Source organism: Penaeus monodon, chromosome 10 (genome assembly GCF_015228065.2).
Source record: "Penaeus monodon isolate SGIC_2016 chromosome 10, NSTDA_Pmon_1, whole genome shotgun sequence".
Lineage (NCBI taxonomy): Eukaryota > Metazoa > Arthropoda > Malacostraca > Decapoda > Penaeidae > Penaeus > Penaeus monodon.
Window position 1 is genome coordinate 49,341,796 of NC_051395.1, and position 12,385 is coordinate 49,354,180.

The 12,385-nt window shown below is 31.9% G+C and overlaps 2 protein-coding genes across 2 annotated transcripts in view; both read right to left on the reverse strand.

Annotated features, from left to right (window-relative positions):
• Window positions 1-12,385, reverse strand: part of LOC119577682 — a 34,742-nt gene that overhangs the window by 13,334 nt on the left and 9,023 nt on the right. Inside the window, exons 2-3 of the mRNA XM_037925240.1 lie at window positions 7,549-7,600; window positions 1,186-1,243 (exon numbers count right to left, since the gene is read on the reverse strand). The gene's annotated coding sequence lies outside the window, so the exon portion shown is untranslated. The remainder of the gene's footprint in view (window positions 1-1,185; window positions 1,244-7,548; window positions 7,601-12,385) is intronic.
• Window positions 2,499-4,180, reverse strand: LOC119578122 (zinc finger protein 431-like; the record flags this gene model as incomplete). Its single annotated transcript, XM_037925856.1, is given in 1 exon segment — window positions 2,499-4,180. A coding segment is annotated over 1 exon segment (696 nt). The 3' UTR covers window positions 2,499-3,451.

The window sequence follows — 12,385 nt, forward strand, 5'->3', positions numbered from 1 at the left end:
AGCAGGGCTTTTATAGTGCCTTCAAATCTCTAAGACTCAATGATCCACTTTGTATATGTATGTGTTCATATATATATATATATATATATATATATATATATATATATATATATATATATATATATATATATATATAAAAATATAATATACAAATGAATATATATTATTGAATCTTAGAGATATGGGATGTGCATAATGTTGTGTCATTATGTTGTAGTATGTAGATTGATTTGCATATGTATGTGTGTGATATGTGATGCATATTGTAACGCACTACGCAACGATGCGCTCATACAACCACAATGTGCGCCAGACACAACGCATGCCGCTCACAGTCTGCACTTACATTACGTCCTGCATCAAACTGGACACATCTGTATGTTATTATATATAATTTTTTTAGTGAATGTTATATGCCTTGAGTTTTGTGTGTGTGGGGTGCAGTGTGTGATGTGTGTGTGCAGGTGCGCATTGTGTGCATGGTGTGGCTTGGTGAGTGTGGGTGTGTCGCTTGTGATGTGTGTATCTGCTGTGTGTGATTCTTGTGTGATCTTTTGTTGTGTGTTGTGTGCTGCGTATTACTGTGTGTCTGTGTGAGTGAGTGAGTGAGTGAGTGAGTAAATGTATGTGTACAAGTGCATGTGTGTATGAGTGTGTGTATGTGTGTGTATGTGTTACCTTAATATTCACTTGATAAATTCACTGATCTTTACTTATTTTTACTTATCAAAAATACTATACAAATAACATAAAAAAAAGTGTGTGTGTGTGCTTGTGTGTGCATGTGCACGTGTGTTTGCTTGTGTATGTGTGTGTCTGCATGTGTCTGCGTGTGTGTGTGTCTGCATGTGTGTGTGTGTCTGCATGTGTGTGTGTGTCTGCGTGTGTGTGTGTGTGTCTGCGTGTGTGTGTGTGTGTGTTGTGTGTGTGTGTGTGTGTGTGTGTGTGTGTGGTGTGTGTGTGAGTGAGTGAGTGAGTGAGTGAGTGAGTGAGTGAGTGTGAGTGTGCATGTGTTACCTTAATATTCACTTGACAAATTCACTGATCTTGTTTTTACTTATCAAAAATACTATAAAAATAACATAAAAAAGAAGTACAAGTAAATATTTCAATGAATACTAGAATGTCTGGACTATTTTTCAATTCCAACATGCTCTACACTGTGTAACAAGAATTGGTATTTACCTTCTGCTGTCACATGGGAGCTGCTGTTACCCCAGGACTAGGATTTTATGAAGCTGCCCTGAAAACAATGAGAAGGTTAAACATTCACTTACATACAGTCAGCTCTGCTGTAACATTATTCACGTCTCATTCATTTTCAGAGTTGTAATCAACTTTTAGACAGGCAAAATCTAGCTAGGATATTTCCTTACCTCTTTTGGAAACTTGATTCAGTGTACATAACTTTATGAAGGAGTCTGAATATGCCTAGTTAAATATTAACCACTCTTTCTAGCAATGGACTGAATTTCATGCACAAAGGGTGAACAGTTTTCTTATAAAGGATGGCATAAAAAGAGGTTATCAACAGTCTATACAAAGGAAAAGCTAAAACATTATTTCTATTTACAATACAGTAGGCATGCTTGTATGAATGTCTAATAAACTACCAAATACAGTCTAGAAATTGGAGCAAGATGCTAAGGGAATGGAAAAAAAAAATCTTGAAATATCTTGAAATGTCACTCATTCCTTAGACTTGCATATTGCATAAAGATACCAACAAATCTAATACAGAGAAAATTAAACAACTATACAGAATAATTTTGCCTTGCAAAAAAAAAAAAAAGATATGCACATTCTGCACTGTAACTTACATTGTCTTTGTTAAAATCTGTGGTGTCTGAAGATTTTAGACATGTATTTATTGCTGATGCATATAAAGGAGAGTATAACTGCACTTGCTAAGGCAATTCAAAGATTCCTTTGTAATAACAATAAAAAAATCTTCCTCTGGTGTCTAGAATACTATAAACAGAGAAATATGTTTCTTAGTTTCTATAAATTCCCATTCATTGGTAATATCAACCATCTAATCAATGTTTATTAGAGGAGACATGAGAGAGAGGGGAGGAGGAGAGGGAGGGAGGGAGGAGAGGGAGGGAGGAGGGAGGGAGGAGGAGGGAGGGAGGGAGGAGGGAGGGAGGGAGGAGAGGAGGAGAGAGAGAGAGGAGAGAGAGAGAGAGGAGAGAGAGAGAGAGGGAGAGAGAGAGAGAGAGAGAGAGGAGAGAGAGAGAGAGAGAGAGAGAGAGAGAGAGAGAGAGAGAGAGAGGAGAGAGAGAGAGAGAGAGGAGAGAGAGAGAGAGGAGGAGAGAGGGAGGGAGAGGGAGGGAGGGAGGGAGGAGAAGGAGGAGGGAGAGGGAGAGAGGAGAGAGAGAGAGAGAGAGAGAGAGAGAGAGAGAGAGAGAGAGAGAGAGAGAGAGAGAGAGAAAGGGGGTGGGGATGTGGGGCAAAACAAATCATTACCTTATTTTTAGGTTCATTAAAACTCAAAAGAAATTTCATTAATTGTATTAAAAATATATCCAACATTAAAATCAAGTGCTACATTTATATTAAATAAAACTAGAGGCATTTTGAACTGATTTTTATAACATTCATTTCACATTTCAAACAGTTCAGTGAGCAAATGCTTCTTCATCAAAATTTCAAACAATTCTTAAAATACTTGCTATTAGTCATTTTACTCCCTGTTCTATTTACACATTAAACCTCTCCTTATTAGTACTTTCACCTTATTTGCAGTTACCAGTACATCATATGAAAAAATAATTATCTCTAGGTATTAGGCATCAGCTGTATAAAAAATACCAAGTATAAAACTTTGATTGTGAAATTCAAACACTAAAACATTTGTACATCAAAATTTCACTTCTTTTAAAAATAGAAAGAAAAAATTCCTACAAATAACTTTATTTTTTGAGCAGATTTGTAGTATGAAATATTTCATTATACAAAATTTCTAGAATACCAAGCAGTTGAACTCTTTCTAGGAACATATATAAGCTGCTGATCCTCTGTGGCTTGGATGGCATCAGGAGGAAGCATGTCTGAGATCTGGTCATGTACAGCTGCCAACGGAGGTGGATGCCCTTCCAGAGTTACTCTTGTGTGGGGAGAAGCTTCGGGGAATCCCTGCTCTAGCTCTTCCTTGAGGTTATTCATACCTTTTGCTAGTAGGAGCTGATCGTGAACCTGAGGAATTTGTGTATGAGATTCCTGAAGATCAAAACTGCTATCTTCATAGGGTTTCATCTCCTCATCTCCATATGTTTCCATATCTTCTGGGAACTTTCTATCTATAGCATGCCAGCTTTCATCATACTCTCTGTCATTATCCTCAAAAGCCAAAGAATCTTCCTGGTCTTGTTGCTGTTCATTTGTCTCAGCAACTGTATCTAGCTTCTCATTCTCATGTTCCTCCTTTGTGCTCATCTCTAGTGATTTACTACTTCTTCTTCTTCACCAAAGAGGATTCAGATTCATCTAACTGGTCAACAGCAGTCAGTTCATCTATTCCTTCAACCTCTGACTCACTATCTACATACCTTCTTGTTCTCTGCAGACGTTTGGGTCTGTTTCTCTTTACTGGTCTTGCAGGCGACTTTGCAGCCTTTCTCGACTTACTAATCCTTTTGTTGCTTGCTGCCTTATTGCCCCCTTTTTTGTTGCTTCCTGGCTTACGACCTGGCTTTTTTGCATCTGGCTGTCGGACCCTGTTCTTATATCCATTGTTGCCACAATATTTCTGCTTATGTTTGGAAAGGTATGAGGAAGTTTTGAAAGACTTGTCACACTTCACACATCTATAAGGTTTTTCACCAGTATGGACCCTCTCGTGTGTCTGCAAGCCTGATCTTGATATAAATGCCTTTCCACACTGGCCACACTTGAAATTACGTTCACCTGTATGAATTTTCCTATGAGTGGCTAGACATGAACTCTGAGCAAAAGTGGCATCACAAACATCACACACAAAGGGTCTCTCCCCAGTGTGTGTCCTCATATGATTTTTCATAATCTGGTTGGTTGCAAATGATCGGCCACACTGGGGACAATTGAAAGGTTTTTCCCCAGTGTGTGTTCGCATGTGTCCTGGTAGATGGGAAGACCGTGCAAAAGTTTGACCACATATTCCACACATATAAGGCCGTTCACCGGTATGTACACGTTTATGACTTCGTAAATTTGAGCGTTGTGTGAAGGACAAACCACATTCCTCACACACATAAGGGCGTTCTCCTGTATGTATTCTCATGTGGTTTCTTAGATTTGCTCCACAAGCAAAAGTGGCCCCACACTCTTGACACGTAATCTTTTCCCCTAAAGCTGGGCGTGCTCTTGGCTGAAGCCCAGAGTTTAGTGTTGGTTGTGTTTCATCTTGACTAACCTGTGTCTCATCAACAACAGGACTATGAAGGCTACGAGGATCCTGCACATAATGCACACCCCCAGTTGATAACTGTGGTGTGGTATAGTGCATGTGCAACTGCGGAATAAACTGCCGACTAACCTCCACCCCTCCCAGTTCCATGGGAGCAAGCTGAGGATTTCCCAGTAACTCCCCAAAGGCATTACAATTGGTATACCAATTGACCCCCGAGGTAGGGGCCAAGTGGTCCATCTTGAGGTGCCACAACACTCCCTGCCCTCACTCCATTATCCACCTCACCGCGCCATGACTGTCGGGTTACGTGGCACCTGTAATTATATACTCAGAATTAGCACCCACACCTGACATGGACTCCTACATCAAGATGAATTTGATAGCTTATCCGAGTTTTACTCATTTTGCCTTCCCTGTGTTCAGATGATCAACTGACATCTACCCATCTGGAATTTTGACTCAAATACAGCTGCTCCCACTTTAACAGGACTTAATAGAAAATATATAGGCCATCCCTTTATACTTAAACTGCCAAACCGGATTAAAGTAATGGTGCCATGTAAACCGAAGTCAGTATTGTGTCAGAACTATCAAAAAGTACAATTTCAACAAAAATTACCTAAAAGCAGAACTTTAGAGCATTTGATAAAGCCTTGAGCAACTCTAAATATGACAAAACAATGCATTACTGCTACAAGCAACTATTTCAAATGCCAAAAATAATTTCTACATAAGTGAAAAGAAATAATGACTGATATGTGTTTAAAAAAATGAGGGGGAAAAAAGCTGTCACCCTTCCATCAACATAGAATCTAAAGCAAGAATATTCAGAATCAAGAGCAGAATCAAACTACTACCTATATTGACTCTCAAAAAGTTAAATCAAAATATCATCACTGCATGTAAGGGGGAATATTTCAGTAATAACCTGTTTTACAAAAATCGCTTCATACAGTCAAAAAACTACTATACAACCTCTACAAATTATGGTGTACTTGACATAAATAATCATTACATCTGGAGTTATAAACATGATATCTACAAACTCAAAAATATACAGAACTTATTCTTATATATGAAAAAAGGTAAATACAATTTTCTTTCTTCATAAGCACTAAAGATGTTTCAGACATTACAAATATTTGTGATGCTAAGGGCTGCAGGTCAAATATATACTAGTAGTAATCTGCTATACAGTGCATGTCAGATCAGCTTGCAGTAAATATTTCTTTGATATCTGTATATGTTTTGACATATATGGAATATAATCACACATATGAAAGCCCCCAACCCTCCCTCCCTCCCTCCCTCTCTCTCTCTCTCTCTCTCTCTCTCTCTCTCTCTCTCTCTCTCTCTCTCTCTCTCTCTCTCTCTCTCTCTGTTGCACTGACTCACATGCACACAAGCAATTATACATATAAGGATGCATGGGTAACTGTCCAGGAAAGAATAACATAGAGATCTAGAAAATAACATGCTGACAAACAAGGAAGATATACCTATAATAATTGAACATTTTGGGGACAACAGCATCACCAAAATTAAACGTGGGTTACCCCCAGTGATTTAGAAGTTTTGTAAAGCTGGGCCCCTAGAATCTCCACCATTTACATATCTGTGAGATAGCAAGTCTGGAGACCTCCCTGGTGATATATCATTAATTAAGGAACCAGTCCAAGCTCCATCTTGCCAACAATTTGTAATCAACATCTATTGGCATTTATTGGAACACAATGACCACAACCATTGCTGGGACTAATTACCCATGCATGCATACATACACTATCTGCCATTTGAATGTTTACCTGAAAGTGTGTGTGAATGGCTTCATTTAGAATGGTATGAAAAAAAGTAAGTCGGGACACACTAGCTACATGGCAACTCTCCTCACTTTTCTGTCATGCATCTCACCAGTCACTTACTGACTGGGTTGTAAGCTGAATTGTGGGGCTACTGAACGATTCCATGTCACGGAAAATGTTACCCACTGATGTGTGAGTCAAAGAAAACTGAGAAAATCAATTTACTTTACTAAATAAGCAAAAAAAAAACAAGGGGTTGTAAATGTGAGGTTTCCCTGTGCCCCTGGCTTGTAGATTCCACTGCTGAGATGCTCTACCTTATGAAGACAAAGGAGGTGGAACCAGGTACTGGAAATACCATTGAGAACTACTCTGAAAGAAGTTCATGTATTTTTGTAGTTGGAAGCCATTTGAATATTCGCACCTTTGAGATGTACATTCAAGTGATCGGAAATACATACAAACACATGCACTCACACACACAAGTCTTTTGGAATCTAGTTATGATAAAATCAAAATCAAAATTAAAAGCTATGGCTATAAAAGCACTTAAAGCATTTTTAGTTTTTTTTAAGTGGCATGCATATAAAATTTTGACATGTAGTTTATGAAGTGTATGCAAATTAGAGAGAAAGAGAAAGAGAAAGAGAGAGAGATAAATGAGGGAGGGAGAGGGAGGGGGGGAGGGAGGAGGAGGGGGGAGGGAGGGAGGGAGGGAGGGGGGGAAAAGGAGGTGGAGAGAGAGAAGAGAGAGATAAATGAGGGGGGAGAGGGAGGGGGGAGGGGGGGAGGGAGGGAGGGGGGGGAAAAAGAGAGAGAGAGAAAGAGGAGAGAGAGAAGAGGAGAGAGAGGAGAAGAGGAGAGAGTGAGAGAGAGATAGGAGAGAGAGAGAGAGAAGAGAGGAGAGGAGAAAAAAAGAAGGAAAAAAAGAAGGAAAAAGGGAAAAGAGGGAGAAAGAGAGAGAAAAAGAGAAAAAAAGGAAAGGGGAAGAGAGAGAATGAGAGAGAGAGAGAGAGAGAGGAGAGAGAGAGAGAGAGAAAGAGAAAGAGAGAGAGAGAGAGGGGGGGGAGAGGGAGAGAGAGGGAGGGAGAGAGAGGGAAAAAAGGAGAGAGAGATAAAGAGAGAGAAGAGGAGAGAGAGAAGAGAGAAGGGAGAGAGAGAAAGGAGAGAGGAGAGAGAGAGAGAAAAAGGAGGGGGGGAAAAAAACAAAAACCCAAAAGGCAAAACCCTTTCAACTAGCACAACAGATTCAACAGTTACAAGAAAATGCCCTGCACCTCAAGACTACTTGTCAAAACTCTGGTGATTGTGCCCAACTCAAAAATCAGACAGACACGTCACTGCCTTCCGTCTTACCTGATCAATGCACAGATGGATGATGTTTGTCTATATCCTCACTCATTGCAGTCTGAAATAAGAAACACCAAAAAAAGTTAAGAGTGACCAGTCAATACAAGCTGGGGCAATGTCCCTAGCCAAATAGTTGGACCTTCCCCTCCCTGGGTTCCCATTTTAAGATGCTATGTATCTGCACAACCTAACCTAACCCAGACTATAATCTGTATATCAAAAGGCAAGAGGAATCTGCCCTTCAATGGACCCTCCCTTATAGGCCCTTACTGGTTACTATCAAACCCATGGCCCTGAAAATTAAAAAAAATGGAGATTTGATAATTCCAAAACCCATGTATTGATTTTGTTTACAAAAAAACCTGCGGCAAAACTGTCACTATAATATATAATCCAAAGATGATGACATAAAAGTACTATGTATAGAAAAAAAACGTGTAAACTGTATAACATAATTAATTTTTAATTTTTTTTCTTTTTGTATTGTAAAACAGAAAAAAACAAACAAAAAAAGATGTAACATATAATATATACACACCCCACACACACACACACACCCAAAACCCCACACCCCCCACAACCACAACCACACCCAATATATAATATATATTATTATATATATATATATATAATAATTTTTAAATAATTTTATATAAAATATTATATATATATAATATTATTATAAATAACAATATTAAAATTTCCATATATAAATTTTATATTATATATATAATTATATATATATATATATAATTTTAATATAAAAATTTATAAAAATAAAAAATAAAATAATATATATATAATATATAATTTTATATAAAATTATAATATATATATAATACATATAAAATATAATATATATATATATAAAATTTTCTTATAATTTTTATATTATATATTATATATAAAAATATATATAAAATATCTATAAAAATAATATATATATATCTATATATAATATCTATATTATATAATATTTATATAACATATTAATTTTATATAAAATATATAATATCATTATTTTTATTTATTTTATTATTAAAAAATATATTATTATATATACTATAATTATATTATATATATAATATATATATATATATATATTAAAAATATTTTTCCCAATATATATAAAATTTTTATATAATATATATTTTTTAAAAATATATTATAAATAATATTATACTTATATATATATATATTTACAAAATATATTAAAATTTTATAATATTTTTTAATATTATTATTATTATATATTATATATATTCTCATATATATAAATATTTATTATTTTTAAAATATATTAAAAATTTCTATATATTCCCCCAAAATTATATTTATATATAATTATTAAAATTATATAATATTATTTATATTTTAATAACAATATATATATACAATATATAAAAATATAATTTAAAATTATATATAAATATATATATTATATAATAATATATCATATATTAAATATATATATATTATATATATATTCTATATATATATATATATATATAAATATTTTAACACACAAGCTTTTTTCTTTAAATATTTATTCTAGGCCTTACACTAACTTTAAATTTTATTTTCATTTTATTCTGGGGTAGTATTATATTCTTTCCACAATTTCCTGTACCTTTTTTTTTTTTATAATAATTTTTCTATTTTAAAATTACCACAATCTTTCTTCCCCCCTTTTTGGTAGGTCATGGTTCTTGAAAGGGCCCCCGGGGTACTTATGAATAATTGGGGGTTTTTATTTGGTGATTCTTCCTTGGATGGCCTTTGGTAGGGCCCCAGTTTTTCTGGAATTTTCGGTGGTTTACCCTTTTTTTTTTAGTAAATCTCTATTTACCCGGGGCACTGACTTGGGCTGGCTTGGCCCCCAGTGGCTAGGGGGCAATGAGGTGAATTTTCCTTTCCAAGGGAAAAAAACGCGCCGGGCCGTGACTCGAACCCCCGAACTCAGATTTTCCGTCGTGACAGTCTTGAGTCCGATTCTAAAATTTTGCCACCGCGGCCCTTTAAATATTAAAAACTTTCATTTTTTTTAATTTAAAATTTTTTATTTTTTTAATTTTTTATATATTTATTAAATATTTTTATTATAATTTATAAGTTTTTTAAAGGGAAACAAGGAAAATTTTAAAATTTAATTTAATTGGTTACATTTTTAGTTAAAGTTTAAATTGAAACTTTTATATTATAATATATTTAAAATTTTAATATTAAAATATATATATATATATATATATATATATATATATTAAATTCTATATTTATATAAAATAAATAATATTATTATATAATATTATTTTATAATATATAATTATAATAATATATTTAAATATATATGAAAATTTAAAATAAAATAAAGTAAAAAAATAATAATATATTATAATATATATTTATTTATATAAAATATATTTATATATATAATATGTAAAATAATTATAATATTATATAATATTTAAATTCCTTTTTAAAATATAAAAAATTTATATATATACATTATATAATAAATTATATATATAATAATATATATTATAATATATATATTAAATATTATATTTTAAAAAAAAAAAAAAAAAAAAACATATATATATATTTTTATATATACATTTTTATATATGTAATAAAATTATATAATATATATATAAAATTTTATATAATAATATAATTTTATTATATTATATTTTTATATTAAAATATATATATTTATATATATAATATATATATAATATAATTAATTTATATATATATATATATATTAAAATATTATATAATATTATATATATATTATATTTATATATATATTTATAAATAATTTTTATTTATTTATATTTTTATTTCTTATATTTTTATAATTCTTTTATATATATTAATTATTTCATATATTATATAAATATTATATATATATATTCTTTTTATATATTTTATATTATTTATCTATATATAATATTATTTTTATATATTATATAAAATTATAATCTTTAAAATTAAAATTTATATATTTTTATTATATATATTTTTAATTAAATTTTTATAATTAATAATATATATTCCCATTATATATAATTATATATATATATATATATATTTATATTTTAAATTTAAAAAAATTTATACCAATATTATTAATTCTTTATATATTATATAAAAATTTTATATATTATTTATATTTTATTATTTGTGTGTGGTAAAATTTATATTATATTTTATATAATATATATATATATAAAATTAATATTATAAAGGTTATAATATATGATAAAAAGTTTTATAACTAATATACTACACCCAATCCTTCCATGTAAGTATTTATATATGTATGTTAGGGTTTTTGAATATATATATTTATATATACATAAACATATGTATACGTATGTGTATATGAACTATATGTTTTTGGTAAAATCAATATAAATTATATAAACCAAACACACACAACCACAAACCCTATATATGTAGACCCACACCCACGCACACACACACACCACACACAACGCACGCACACACACACACACAAATATAATAAAATATATATATATATAAATATATTTTATATATTAAAAAAATATATATATAAATAAATAAATATAAATATATATATAAATATATATAAATATATAAAATTTTATATATATATATATATTATATAATATTATATATATATAAATATATATAAATATATTTTATTTATATATATATAAAATATATATATAAAATATATATAATATATATATATATATTTATATATATTATATTATATATGTGTGTGTGTGTGTATGTTGTCGCTCAGTCTTGTCTTCGGTTTGCCTCTTCCTCTGTTTCCTATCACCATTCCTGTCAGCAAGTTTTTCTCAATACTTTTACTTCTCATCACATGACCAATAAACTTTAGTTTCCTTTTGTTCAAGATGTCCAACAGCTGGTCTTTACAATTTATTTTTCTCAGCACTTCATCATTCGTTTTCTTTTCTGTCCAGTTAATATGTAGCATTCGTCTGTAACACCACATTTCAAAACTATTGACCTTTTTCTTGTCTATCTTCTTCAGCACCCAACACTCAGAACCATAAGACGCAATTGGGAAAACGATTGAGTTCAATAACCTCAGCTTTGTCCGCAAGGTAATGCTTCGGTCTTTCCAGATGTTATTGAGAGCAACTGTGGTGTTTTTGGCAATGGTAATTCTTCTTTTTATCTCCAGTGAATCATCATATGTATTAGTTAAAACAGCTCCAAGATAAGTGAACTCTCACATTTTCCACAACCACTCCATTGATTGTAACATGTTCATCATCATTCATTGCCGGTTATCTTAGAATCTTCATGATCTTAGTTTTCTTGGCATTAAGAAACAAACCAGCCTTTTCACTTGCTTCTCTAACTTTATCTAACAGTTGTTGTAGTTCAATGATACTGCTGGCAATTAAAACTATGTCATCGGTGTATCTTAGATTTGATATTTTGTATCCTCCAACATCCACAGTTCCTTCAAAATTCTCTAGAGCACCTCTCATAATTGTTTCGGAATATATATTAAAAAGGTGCGGAGACAGAATGCAACCTTGTCGTACTCCTTGGTTGACTTTGAACCATTCTGTTAACCCTAAGTGGTTCTTACAGTTGCTTGTTGTTGGTCATACATGGCTTTTTTTTAGTTGGATGATGTTTTTGGAAATTAATCGTCATGTTTTCCAGAGGATATCGTGATCAACAGTACAAACTTTCGAGTAATCGAGTACACGGTATAGGTCTTTTTGATGTTCTCTGTTTTCTCTATGATAATTCAGATTAGAATTGGTTCTGTACCTTTTCAGGGCGAAAACCGGGTTGTTCGTTG